The sequence below is a fragment of the Anolis sagrei genome, chromosome 2 (genome assembly GCF_037176765.1).
Source record: "Anolis sagrei isolate rAnoSag1 chromosome 2, rAnoSag1.mat, whole genome shotgun sequence".
Classification (NCBI taxonomy): Eukaryota; Metazoa; Chordata; class Lepidosauria; order Squamata; family Dactyloidae; genus Anolis; species Anolis sagrei.
Genome location: NC_090022.1, coordinates 159135119 through 159149843, shown reverse-complemented (window position 1 = coordinate 159149843; position 14725 = coordinate 159135119). Strand labels below are relative to the sequence as shown.

Below are 14725 nucleotides of genomic sequence, written 5' to 3'. Positions count from 1 at the left end.
GGGCATCATCCAAGGAAACTACAAGTCACCATGAAACAAATGCAGCATTAATCTCACTCATTGTAATAACAATATTACTAGGTTTGGGTAATGGAGCCCCAGCATGCTGGGTCCATAACCCTTTGTTGGGGAATCTAAGCTGTTAGGCTCAAAAATAACCCTTAGTAAGGGTTATAGCAGAGTACCAGGAGCAAATTCCATAACCAGCAGAAACGTATGTGTGGTGAGAAGGGATAGCCTTCTAATCTTTAGGATGGCTTAGGATTGCAGAGTCAGAACTTTAGGCTTAAAGGGATTTATGAAAGTAAAAAGAAATGCAATTATGATAGAAAAGTCTTGAAGTTAATTAGCTTACGAAATCTTATCTTCTAAAGAAAAGGTACAAAAATCCATGCAGCTACATTTTGCCTGCAGCGAGGCAAAATGATTCCTCATAGAAAGAAAGAAAAGCAGAAGAAAAATGGTGGAAACTGCATGGCCTTAAACTCCCCTTACAAAATTCCACTACTACACCATCAAAGGGGGAGGAGACAGTGGTTAGCAGAAAAGACAAAGGCAAAGCCCTTTAGGAAACATGCATAGGAATGTCAAGGAAAGAAATCCCTGAGCTTGGCCCTGCCTCTAGGCTAGCTACTCATTGAGGACTAAAAACTTGAGGACTAAAAACTTGTGCAGTCCAGGGATGAAACCCAACACTTTGGAACAGCCTTTCCCAACAAAGCAAGCACCATGGATTGGATTACAGCTGCTATCTGCCTCAATGGGAATGATGGGAGTCATACTGCAAAACATCTGAACAGGATTCCTGAGATCCACATGTAGTGATAGTTGTGGAAGGGAGGGATGTGTGTGTGTTTGTGATTTTAGTTTTTAATTAGTTTTTCTTTTAATCTTTACATGTAACCTGCCCATTGTCACTGATAATTAATTTTAATTAGTTGTTCTTTTAATCTTTACATGTAGCCCACCCATTGTCACTGTGATTGTGTTTATTGTAATTTTATATTGCTACTAGCCGCCCCCTGCCACACGTTGCTGTGGCCCACATGGGGGTTTTGTGTGGGAAGTTTGGCCCAATTCTATCGTTGGTGGGATTCGGAGTACTCTGTGATTGTAGGTGAACTATAAATCCCAGCAACTACAACTCCCGAATGTCAAGATTCTATTTTCCCCAAACTCCACCAGTATTCACATTTGGGTATATTGAGTATTCATGTAGAGCTTGGTCCAGATCCATCATTGTTTGAGTCCACAGTGATCTCTGGATGTAGGTAAACTACAAATCCAAAACCAAAGGACACTGCCAACCAAACCCTTCCAGTATTTTCTGTTGGTCATGGGAGTTCTGTGTGCCATGTTTGGTTCAATTCCATTGTTGGTGGGGTTCAGAATGCTCTTTGATTGTAGGTGAACTATAAATCCCAGCAACTACAACTCCCAAATGACAAAATCATTTTTTTGAGTGAAGGACATACATTGGGTTGTTAGGTGTATTGTGTACAAATTTGGTGTCAATTCGTCCAGTGGTTTTTGAGTTCTGTTAATCCCACCAACGAACATTACATTTTTATTTATATAGATGCATTCACATGTTTTATGCAATTATGATGTTGTTGTTTACTGTCTGCGTTTTCAGTTTGCATTTTCGGTTTTATTCTGTTGTAATTTGTTGTTTGGGCTTGGCCTCATGTAAGCCGCCCCGAGTCCACATAGGGGAGATGGTGGTGGGGTATAAATAAAGATAATGATAATGATGATGATGATGATTATCATTTTAAGTCATCAATACAGCAATACAATAAGTCATTGTTGTGTGGTAGGGGATTACAATTGATTTTGGATATCATCCACATATTAGCCTTTTCTTCCTTCCACCACCTTCTCTCATTCAACCAAACCCACTAACAGCAAACCAGAAGAAATCGTTATAGCAAGAAAAACACCAGGGAAGAGATAACTTGGTTTGGGGAATTACATTTTAGGTAGGGATAGAGTCTGTGCACCTCATCCACCTTGTTGCAACAGTTTGGCATCTATACACATAGACCTGCAACATTCCCATATTTCCCCAGCCTGTTTCTAGTTCTATTTCAGGGTGGGCAGCTTGGGATATCAACTGGGGACAAGTCATGACTTTGGAAGTAATGACAAGTCATACTTTAAAGTTAAACCAACCAGAGTTCAAATTCAGTCACAAATCAGGATGTTGTTTGAACATCACAACAAACTGTTTTAATGAACCACACCATGGTTTGTCACGAATGGCCAACATGGTCATAGTTCTAAGGACTTTTAAAATGAAATAAAACTCAAAACTATTGGAATTGTGGCATAATAATGTGTGGCCAAAATAGACCAACAAGAAGTTGGTCTATTTCACAAACATGTAATTCCTGTTGTGTTGTCCAGTAGCAACCCAAACCATGGATGGTGAGGTTGGAAGTTAGAAAATCCACACATGAATGTTAAACTCATATCTTGTGTTTAATCTCTGTTCTGTGTATTTTAATATGTATTTTACAGAAATACATTTGAATATGTATCTGTTTTAGAAATACATTTGAATATATGCATTTAAGGAATTTTAACAATATTTATGTGTTTTAATTATGCTGTAACCTGCCTCGAGGAGAGGTAAGAAATAATAATAATAATAATAATAATAATAATAATAATAATAATAATAATAATAATAATATATGAGGATTTAAAGATCAAACTGCAAAGACTCTGGTACAATCCAGTCAAGGTGGTCCCAGTGGTGATTGGCACACTGGGTGCAGTGCCTAAAGACCTTGGCCTGCGCTTAAACACAATCAGCACTGACAAAATTACCATCTGCCAGCTGCAGAAGGCCACCTTACTGGGATCTGCACACATTATTCGCTGATACATCACACAGTCCTAGACACTTGGGAAGTGTCCGACGTGTGATCCAATTCAACAGCCAGCAGAGTGCTGTGGACCCATCTTGTTGTGTTTCAAATAATAATAATAATAATAATAATAATAATAATAATAATAATAATAATAAATAAAAAAATTCCACTTCTGGACACCTGTAGTTTTCTGACAGCCAAACACCTCTTTTCAACAGAGAGGAGAAAGATTTGTAGTACATACCTAGCCTCTTTTTCTGCAGAGGCCCCACCAGTGCAGACATAATCTTCCAGATATCCAGCTGAGCAGTCTATGTGAGTGAAATTAGGCCGACAAGTAGCCAGAAAGTGTGGGCGGAGGCGACCCACTGCAAGCTTGGCCATGTTGGTGAGCGACTGGCCCACAGTGCAACCAAACAGGTAGGCACCCATCTCCTTGTAGAGGGCGGCCACATAAGGATTGGACACGACAGAGTGTGATTTCTGGGGTAAGCTGCGTACACGGAAACTTTCGCCCAAAGTGATCTGGAAGGGAGGTAAGAACAGAGAAAAGGTGGCTTTTAGGAATTTCTGAGGTCTCAGACAACAAGGCAGGAGGCTATGCCTCTGCGAGCTAACCAGTGTGAACCAAGCAAGCACCGAAACTAATAGAAGGGCACAATAGGTTTCCAAAGAGAACAGACTAGTTGTGGCAAGATTTTTTTAGAAAGGGAGGAAATATGTATTTTGGGCCAGTATTAGTTGGAGAAGACCTCAGAAACATCTTTGTCAACAAAGAAATTCTTGATACATATGGACAATGTGTGCATCCAATACAGAAAAACAGTTTTCCTCGTGGACACGTCATTGTTGTTTGTGTAACTTTCAAATTTTATAAAATACTTGATGCTTCAAATAAAAAAAAATCTGTCTGGATTAGTGCTGTGAGTAGGTTGGACTGAAAGCAGTGCTAAGTCCTGGTGGATACTTTGGCCAAAGTTATTCATCTGTTTGCTTCCTGCTCAGTTTCAGGTCTCATTCCAACTCTGTGTCCCTGCTTGGGTAATACTTAACACTGCATGAAAGGAAGATGGGAGAATCATCTGGTTTGGATGGGACTGGGATCAGCCACCACTACCAAGAATATTGTGTGTCTGTGTCAGAATTAACAGGTCCAAGGACTTGGCCTACAGATCTCTTGTTCTTGAATGTCTTCAAGTTGTTTCTGACATAGTGAGCCTAAGGCAAATCTATTATGGGGTTTCTTGGCAAGAGTTATTTAGAGGGGATTCGTAATTTCCTTTGTCTTAAACCTGAATGCATGTGAATTGTCCTAGACTGTCCAATGGTTTCCATGACTGGGTGAAGATTCAAGTTCTGAGATCAACACTTAATTGACTCTGCTGCCCCACAACGTAAGCTACACAGGTTGAGCATCCTTTATCCAAAATGCTTGGGACCAGCAGTGATCAGTACTTCAGATTTTTCTGGACTGAAAATACTTGCATTTATATAATGAGATATGTTGGAGACAGGACCAAAATTTAAACCTGAATGTATTAATATTTAATAAAGTCTTAGACACATAACCCAAAGGTATGATCCCTTGGGGAGTCCCCAAATAAACTTATTTGTTTATTTATTTTTATTTAATTTTATAACCAATGTTTTTAATAATTTTGTACATTGAAAAATCAGAAAGCAAAGGTGTCAGTCTCTCAGCCATTTGGACAATGGGTACAATTAGAGTATTTTGTGGGCAAATGGAGTATATTTTGGATTTCGGTATTTCAGATGAAAGCTACTCAACCAGTTAGCAACACTATTGTACATTGTAGCAGAGCCTGGAAATATTACTTTTTAAAACCCGACTTGCAAAATTGGCCAGCTACCTTGAGAGTTCTAGGACATCTACTCCAAACGTTTTTCCAAGATATGATCTGTAAGGTGTATAGTGAGGAACCTTGGCAAACCTTTTGCCTGCAAACTTCATCTTTTGAGTATTACGCAGAGCAGGCTCGTGCAGATCAGGGTATGAGGTAACACAAAAAAGTACCCTCCATCTTAGTAAGACTCACTGCAATAAAAGCGATAAGGATGCCCACTGAGATGAGCACCGAGTCAGTGATGGTCTCCTTCCGCTGGACTGGGTAGCTGATGCTGCTATCGTTGCAGAAGAAGCCGCGGCGCACAGGGGAGACGATGCCAAGCTCACAGATGAGGAATGGGATGGAGGCTGCAACAACAGGTTGGTGTGGGGGGAGAGACAAAAGAGGGATATGTTGTGAAAAACAGCAGCTCAAACACCATAATGCTCATCTTCCACTAGTACCACAAAACCTGGAAGCTTGTAGTTCATACAACAAAGCATTCATTGATAAAACTGGATCACATGGCAAACTGCCATTGAGCCAAAAGGAAAGTAAAGCTCTCAAATCTTGACTCATGGCTGTGCAGAAGGAAAAGTGCAGGAGTTCGTAAGAGTCCGTAGTGGCTGATTGTAGATGATCTCCATAAAGATGAGTATCCAAACACAATGACTGTTTAAGTAATATGTACTTTACTTTATTTACTTCTTTACGATAGGTCATAACTGTTACATAAAGGTGGAGGGCCAGTTCAGATAAGAGATTTGTATAATGCTATATGTATTGATGTATTGTATTTTATGTGACATCAGGTGATATCAGAGCCCCTCTCCCAACACCAACGTCCACTCTGGGGCCAGAGTAAAGAAGGGAGCCGAGAAGACAGTTCCATCTTTTCTCCTGTGACATCAGAATCCCTCCCCCAGCAACAATATAATAATAATAATAATAATAATAATAATAATAATAACAACAACAACAACAACATTTTATTTGTACCCCGCTACCATCTCCCCAAGGGACTCGGTGCGGCTTACATGAGGCCGAGCCCAAACACAACAATACAAGCAATAATCACAACAATACAAGCAATTAAAAAGAACATATAATATTATATAATACTAATATTGTGAATGATGTATTAGTACTATGCTTTTTTTTTGGTCATGTCAGGAGCGACTTGAGAAACTGCAAGTCGCTTCTGGTGTGAGAGAATTGGCCGTCTGCAAGGACGTTGCCCAGGGGAAGCCCGGATGTTTTGATGTTTTATCATCCTTGTGGGAGGCTTTTCTCATGTCCACGCATGAAGAGCTGGAGCTGATAAAGGGAGCTCATCCGCGCTCTCCCCGGATTTGAACCTGTGACCTGTCGGTCTTCAGTCCTGCCAGCACAGGGGTTTAACCCACTGCGCCACCGGGGATTCCAGTTCTATGCTAATAATATAGTATGTTGTACTATATTACTATATTGTAAGCCGCTCTGAGTCCCTTTTGGGGTGAGAAGGGAGGCATATAAATGTTGTAAATAAATAAATAAATATGCAGCATTGAATACTGCCAGTGAGTAAGCCGTTCTGAATCCCCTGCAAGGGTGAGAAGAGTGGGATAGAAATGGAGTAAGTAAATAAATAAATATGTTATAAAGTGATCTTGTGGGATGTGAACTATATTAGCCACATCACCATTCAGGGTTCAAAATAGGTTCCATCCAATGGCAAACTGGAGTCCATCTATTTCTTAAGTTAAGAATACAGTTTTTTTAAAAAATTACAACTAGGATTCGGACTTCTCCTCTGGGTTATTAAATTCTGCATGCATGTTACATTATTGTGTATTGACAGGATACAGGTAAGTCTGTTAGTTTTCCACTTGCCTATACAGACAAGTATCTGAGGTTTCACCTATCCACATCTGATAAAATATGCCCTTTTGAGGAATTTTCTAGGCCTTCCAGGTGATTCAGTTATATGCTTTCCCTAGACCCTAGAACTTTTCTAGACAGGAAACCTCCAACATGAAAGAAGTTGTTCATTTAGGTAATGCTTGCTATTATCCTCTATTATTTGCTATTATTCCCTTAGATATATTTTTCTATATATCTTTACTGAAGAATTTTTAAAATTATACATAAAAGGGGAAAGAGGGAAATGTGGGGAGGTTGGATTAGGAAGGGAAGGGAAAGAAAAAAAGAAAGAGTAAGAGTAAAAAATGCAGGGTGTTGGTGGGGACGGGAATAATGCAAAAATAGGGGAATAGATAAAGGGTAAAAGTGAGGTTGTTTGGGGGCGGGGGGGGGGGGGTTATAGAGTAAAAACAGGGAAGGGCATGTTGCTGGCTTCCTGTCTTCGCATTCTGGATCCAATCAGTTCGATTCAATAAAGTTGATAGCTCTTATCTTCTTAATACTTATGTCCATATTTCCATCTTCTCTTTCTCCATGAACTTTGTTAGCAAACTCCAATCTGCTTTTGTTTTTTATTGTTTATTTCTTAATTGATGGGTCAGGTTGTGTGTGTTTCTAATTTCCAGCAATTTAATTATCCATTCTTTATTTTTTTAAATTGTTTTTATTAGGTTTTTAAATACAAAAATATAAAAAATCGGGGGGGGGGGGGTGCATATCCATTCTTTAGTACTTGGTATTTCTTTCCCTCTCCAGTAATGGGCATATACTTTTCTTGCTGCTGATAATAATAATAATATATAATTAAATAAAACATCTTTACTCCTATCCTTATTTAAATCTAAAATCCCCAAGAGGAAATGCTCTAGTTTTAATTGAATTCTAAGTTGCAGGATCTCTTGTGTCATCTTATGGATCTCTTTCCAATTTTTTTTTTGCCTTGTCACAACTCCACCAAATGTGGTGGAAAGTCCCCCTTTCTTTTTCACATTTCTAACATTTCTCATTTATATTTTTATAGCATTTTGCTAGTTTTACCGGGGTGATATACCAACAGTGAACATATTTTTTAAAGGTGACAAATGAACATGAAACAGTGCTCAGAACTATAAAATCCGCAAAGGGGTATCATTTCATTTCATTGACACCCCCACGTTTCTCCTGGTAAGCGGCTTAAAGCATCCTACAATTAAAAAAGAAGGACCTCACAACCTCTGGGGATGCCTGCCATAGATGCAGGCAAAACGTCAGGAGAGAATGCTTCTAGAACGTGGCCATATAGCCCGAAAAACCTACAGCAACCCAAAAAAGAAAAAGCATTGCCCAAGTAAAATGGTATTTCCAACAATTAAAAAACAATCCAACAAAAATGTAATTTAAAAGCACACAGTTAAAACATTTTAAATCAATTTAAGTCGCAATTAAAAGATGAAAAGGTAGAACCATATCACACCACAGTCAAAACACCTTCCTGCCTCATCATTTAAACACTAAAAGGATGTTACAAAAAGTATTTGCCCACTGGATAAAATAGAGCAAAGAGGAGGTCAAATAAATCTGCTGTGGAAGAGAACTCCACAGCCTGGAAGCAGCCACCGAGAAGGCTCTCTCCGTGTCCTCATCCAATTGAGCTACCAAGATCAGATGAATTTTGTTGACTCTTTGTGGTATTTGGTCTGTGCTTCCTGCACAAGAAGACTCAACCACAGAGGAAAAAATGTGGTTCACGTTAGGAGCCAGCCGCTAGAAAGGAAGCAGAGCTGAGGATTGTTGTCCTAACCAAAAGAGATTAACATTAAGCTCCAAAAAGCCACATTTCAGCTCTGGAACAAGAGAAATGGCTGCAGCTAGTAAACCACCAACCACCCTTGCCCACAAATTTGTTTCTTCTGTCCTCTCTTATTAGTTTCCCTGGCAAGGGCAAGTGGATTCCTTCTTGCTACATCTTGGGGAGTGGAAGAACGAAACCAGGCACAGGAGCCTTGAGGCATAGAACAAAGTGTTTTCCAGGTGAGGCATTTCCACCTCAAAAGCCTTGGCACACGTTTCTTGGGACTCCAGATGTCATGTGGCTCATGCCAAGACCTTGCAAACATCATCCTTACCACGCCACAGAGGGATCTACTAACTACCCACACCTAGGGCTGGGCTCAAGAGTAACTTTTAAGGAATCAGGGAACAATATTTGGAAAATATGAAGTCAGCCCATGTGCATGGGAAAAAGATGTTATCCAAACTGATGAACTGTGCAGATTTCCTACAAACACGGAATAGGATAGGCCTCATCTGTTCCCATGATAACATGGATAGTAATTCAAACACATTGCTTACAAGCATTGCAGTTGTGTGCCTTCAAGTTGTTTCTGACTTATGGTGATCCTATTTCAACCCTATCACAGGTTTATCTGGTGCTGAGAGTGTGTGACTTGCCCAAAGTTCCTAGTGGGTTTCCATGGCTGAGGAGGAAATTCAACTCTGGTCTCCTGAGTTGTAGTCACAAAGTTCTAGTTTATTAGGAGCCCCTGGTGGTGCAGTGGGTCAAACCGCTGAGCTGCTAAACTTGTTGACCGAAAGGTCACAGGTTCAAATCCAGGGAGCAGAAACATGCAAATGTGAGTAGATCAATAGGTACCGCTCAGCTTTTGTATTGTTACCCCAATACCCCCATGCATATGAGATATATTGAGCATGGTGATCAGATCATGATATGAATAAACAACAGTTTAAATAATGTACCAGTAAGGCCTTTTCAGAGACCACCATGAGAATTTCGGGGGGGGGGGCTGAAGCCCCCCAAGCCCCCCCAGCTACATGCCTGCCACCGACTGAGCTCTGTGAGTGTAGCATTTTTCCAAATAAAGCAGAGAGAGTTTGAGGGATACTTTAAACTCCTTTTAGCTTGTTTATAAAGCTATTGTACTCCCAATCCTGTTATATGCCTGCAAAGCATGGGCTGTCTACAGACGTCACACTCAACTCCCGGAACGATTTCATCAGAGTTGCCTCTGAAAAATCCAGCAAATCACTGGGGAAGACAGGTGGACAAATATCAGAGTGCTGGAAGAAGCAAAGATCAACAGCACTGAAGTGATGCTCCTGCGCCATCAGCTCCGCTGGACTGGCCAAATTGTCCGAGTGCCTGATCACCATCTCCCAAAGCAGTTACTATAATCCGAACTCAAGAACGGGAAACGTAATGATGGACAGGAATAGAGATTTAAAGATGGGCTTAACACCAACCTTAAAAACTGTAGCAAGTGGGAAACTCTGGTCCTTGAGTGCTCTAACTGGAGCTGTGACCAGGGGCAGCTCGTCCATTACGCGAAGTAAGCGGTCGCAGAACACTTTTTTTTTTTGCCAGGGGCGCCTCTGTAAATGCCCCTCGACTGCCACTTGAGGAGCGCCCCCTCAGCTCACAACAGCCCTAGCAGTCCAGGGGCAGCCTCGGCTTTCTTACCTCGCTGTCGGGCGATCCTCTTCCCAAAGGGGCCGGGCCCTTGAGCCTCGCCTAGCCCCTCTCATTCCTGCTCCACCCAAGAGAGAGAGAGAGAGAGAGAGAGAGAGAGAGAGAGAGAGACAGAGTCCCTCCGGCTGGAGGTATCTCCCACCTCCGCTCCCTCCTTTGTTTTTGCACCTACCTTCAGGAAAGGTGGGCATCTCCACCTCTGCCCCCCCCTCTCTCTCTCTCTCTCGGTCCCAATGGCTGAGGAGAAAGTCAGAAGAGGTGACTTTTGGTGCACACGCCAGGGTCTTCAGGCATGCCTCCGGACCCAAAGCAGGCCAGGCAAGGGAGCAAATGCGGCAAGTGTAGTTACTGGGATGTATAGTTCACCTACAACCAAAGAGCATTCTGAACTCCACCAATGATGGAATTGAACCAAATATGGCACACAGTACTCCTACGACAAACAGAAAATATATATCAATGATTGGTTGGGGGGGGGGGGGCGCCAAAATACTGTTTGCTTACCATTGAAAATTACCTAGGGCCGCCTCTGGCTGTGACTAGGAGTGCTGCAGAATTTGAAGAGGCACAAATGGAGGGCGAAAGGGAGAAATGTGCAAAGAGGAAGGTGTGTCAAGCCAACCCTGATCAGGACCTATAAACTGATGTCCTCATTGCAGGAGAACATGTGGATCAAGAATAGGGCTCCACAATCACTTATGGACCCACCACCAAGACACCACACTTGGAGGACCATCATCTTCGGGCTACGAGGGATCACCTAATAGAACAGAACAGCATTAGAAGGGATGTCTATCTGTTAGAAGCAGTTTAAAACTGGTCTTTTAGGCCTCTTTCACATACCTGTGTAAAATGTTCTTTGATTGTAGGTAAACTATATATCCCAGTAACTACAATTCTCATATGTCAAGGTCTATTTTCCCCCAAGAGCGCCTCAAGAGCGCCCCTGGACAAAATCAACTATACTGCAAATGCTTACTTTGCGTAATGGGTTGAGCTGCCCCTGCCTAGAGTCCTACCTGTGACAAATGCTTGTCCAGCTCTCTTCCTAACTGCTAAATTACTGATGTTTCGGCCAAGACAATCCAAACAAAAATGAAACAAAAACAAGGCTCCTGAACTTATTTTGTTATGAAATTCAGGATATGAGCTTGAGTGAAGCCTCTTTTCCTCTGAGCCCTTCCACACAGCCCTATATCCCAGAATATCAAGGCAGATACTCCCTCAATATCTGCTTTGAACTGGGTTATCTGAGTTCACACTCAGATAATGTGACATTTTCTACCTTGATATTCTGGGATATAGGGCAGTGTGGGTCCTCTGTCTCTGTCCTCTGCTACTGTTCACCTTTTGGAGCATAGGATCATAGAGTTAGAAGAGACCTCATGGACCATCCAGTCCAACCCCCTGCCAAGAAGCAGGAATATTACATTCAAAGCACCCCTGACAGATGGCCATCCAGCCTCTATTTAAAAACTTCCAAAGAAGGAGCCTCCACCACACTCCGTGGCAGAGAGTTCCACTGCTGAACAGCTCTCACAGTCAGGAAGTTCTTCCTCATGTTCAGATGGAATCTCCTTTCTTGTAGCAGAACATCACCATGTTCCTTCCCTACAGGAGTGTGGCGGCTTTTTCTGGCCCAGCAGCAGAAGCCTGCCTGGATTAAGTTGCATGGACAGCTGGGGCAGAGGAGTCGCCAAGGCGGAGAATGCAATGGGACAAGACTATGAGGAGCTTCCTTGCCAACCAACCTAAATCTCGAGGGGACAGGTAAACTGATATAAACACAGGCATCAATGTTAACAAGCTCACTGAGTTTCCCACTTCATGGAAACAGTTGGCATCAAGCCACTTTGCTCTTTTTAGGGGCAGCAAGAAGTACAGTACGTGTGTGGAAGACAGGGGTGGGCGAGGAGAGAGGAAGCGAGAAGGGACGAGGACTCTAAATATAGATGGCAAAGTAGCCGACACAAAGAGCTCAAGTGCCCAAGGAACAGACCTGGGATCAGTATCAGCCCCACCCAGGGATGCTGGAGGGACACGAACGGGACCTTTACCCCCATTCGGGATAAGATTTCATCTAAGATTCACATTTAGAGTGCTGTGTTTAAGTTTGTTGCCATATACAAAGAAGGGTGAAAAAAGATTCTTGGGTCACCTTCAAGACTGATCTATTTATTTCAGCATCAGCATATTTATTTCAGCAGCAACCTTTGTAGACTTTCCTGGATTTATTTTAGCATTCACTTTCATGGACTTCCATTGGTTTATTTCAGCATCTCCTTTTGTGGACTTTCATGGATTTATATCAGTATTCACTTTCATGGACTGGTTTCAGCACCAGCTTTCATGGACTTTCATGCATTTATTTCAGTACTGTATATCTCAACCTGGGGGTCGGGACCCCGGGGGGGGGGGGTCGTGAGGGAGTGTCAGTGGGGTCACCAAAGATCATCAGAAAGGACAGTATTTTCTGTTGGTCATGGGGTTCTGTGTGGGAAGTTTGTCCCAATTCTATTGTTGGTGGGGTTCAGAATGCTCTTTTATTGTAGGTGAACTATAAATCCCAGCAACTACAACTCACAAATGGCAAGGTCTATTTCCCCCAAACTCCACCAGTGTTCACATTTGGGCATATTGTGCATTCATGCCACGTTTGGTCCACATCCATCATGGTTTGAGTCCACAGTGCTCTCTGGATGTAGGTGAGCTACAACTCCAAAACTCAAGGTCAACGCCCACCAAATGCTTCCAATATTTTCTGTTGGTCATGCGAGTTCTGTGTGCCAATTTGGTTCAATTCCATCATTGGTGGAGATCAGAATGCTCTTTGACTGTAGGTGAACTATAAATCCTAGTTACTACAACTCCCAAATGTCAAGGTCGATTTTCCCCAAAGTCCACCAGTGTTCACATTTGGGCATATTGAGTATTTGTGCCAAGTTTGGTCCAGATCTATTATTGTTTGAGTCCACAGTGCTCTCTGGATGTAGGTGAACTACAACTCCCAAACTCAAGGTCAGTGCCCAACAAACTCTTCCAGTATTTTCTATTGGTCACGGGAGTTCTGTGTGCTATGTTTGGTTCAATCCCATCATTGGTGGAGTTCAGAATGCTCTTTGATTGTAGGTTCACTATAAATCCCAGCAACTACAACTCCCAAATTACAAAATCAATCCCCCACAACCCCATCAGTATTCAAATTTGAGTGTATTGGGTATTTGTGCCAAATTTGGTCCAGTGAATGAAAATACAACCTGCATATCAGATACGGTATTTAATTACGATTCATAACAGTGGCAAAATGACAGTTATGAAGTAGCAACAAAAATAATGTTATGGTTGGGGGTCAGCACATCATGAGGAACTGGACTAAGGGGTCGCGGCATTAGGAAGGTTGAGAAACACTGCTGTATCTGCTTTTGTGGCCCTTCATGGATTTATGTTCCTGACTATTGTCCATGAAAGCTAATGCTGATATTTACTTCTCAGTTTTAAAGTGACACAAAACTCTCTTTCTGCTGGATTTAGGGACACAAGGATGGCATGCATTTGTTTAACAGCATGCATCTGTGCAATTTGTGAGCAAGTTTTGGGATTGCCACCAGAAAAACACAAAACAGCCAGTGTGCACAGGAGCCAACTTCATAAGTCCCAATTGTGCAAGCAAGCTAACATCTAAAGGCTTATGTTTGTGATTATTATTTTTGAGATATCTCATTTTAGAAATCATTACCAAAATGCAGGGATTTGTTTTCCACACCAAAGCGGGGGGGGGGGGGGGGGTCTTGTTTTCCCACTTATCATAAACTTTCCAAGTTCCCACAATAGCCCCCTGTCTGGAATCCTGACCACCCAACTCACCTTATATGGTGCTTCAATCCATGCAAATCTTTCCGGGCACTTGGAGACAGCTATTAATATACACCACTCTTGGCTGCCCAGAGGCATTCACACTGCCTCTGTTGGCCAAATGCCCAGAGCTAGGACTCAGGTATTGCTGTCCAGCTTGGCAGAGGGGCTGGTAAGAGCAGCAAGGTCAGGCTATGGGTCGCAGGACTCTTTGCTAGGGCTCAGAGATGCTCCATATCAGTGCTAGTGTATACACATCTGCCTTGGCCCTGTTTGCTGTAGTCATAGAAGACACAGCAAAACAAGCTGCCAATCCTGAGTTGATGTGTTTGTATATCATTTCCCTTACACCACGCTCTTTGCACCTTGTCTGCAGTTGGAAACACCCATGTTTTACAGTCTGAGCAGGTAAATGATATTGCTTAACAAGAAGAGACCTTGCTCTGCCTTCTGGGCTGAATTTGCTCCTCTGGCATTGCTCTGTAGGGTAGTGCTCCCGACTCTATAGAGACAGGCATCAGCCTGCCCAGAGGCCCCCTCCCACAACAACACCCAAGACAGCAAGACTCAGCCTGTGATGCTGTCTTTGCTTTGAATGGGGAAGAAGGAGCAGCAGGTGGAACAGAGAGCAGGTTCGTACTAGAAGCAGGCCTGGAGAAGCCCAGAGAGCTGGGTAGTGGCCAACTGTAGGCAAGGGAAGCAGGGACTGAGTAAACAACCAAGAGCTGTGACTTCTCGGGACGGTCCATCTCAGGATGGCAGGACCGGAGCAGGTTTAT

The 14725-nt window shown here is 42.4% G+C and overlaps 1 protein-coding gene across 2 annotated transcripts in view; it reads right to left on the bottom strand.

The window, feature by feature from the left end:
- Positions 1-14725, bottom strand: part of LOC132768073 (phospholipid phosphatase 3-like) — a 58606-nt gene that overhangs the window by 18496 nt on the left and 25385 nt on the right. For both annotated transcript variants that reach the window (XM_060763656.2, XM_060763657.2), the window contains exons 3-4: positions 4937-5094; positions 3124-3404 (exon numbers count right to left, since the gene is read on the bottom strand). In XM_060763656.2, the coding sequence (XP_060619639.2) occupies positions 3124-3404; positions 4937-5094 (439 nt within the window). The remainder of the gene's footprint in view (positions 1-3123; positions 3405-4936; positions 5095-14725) is intronic.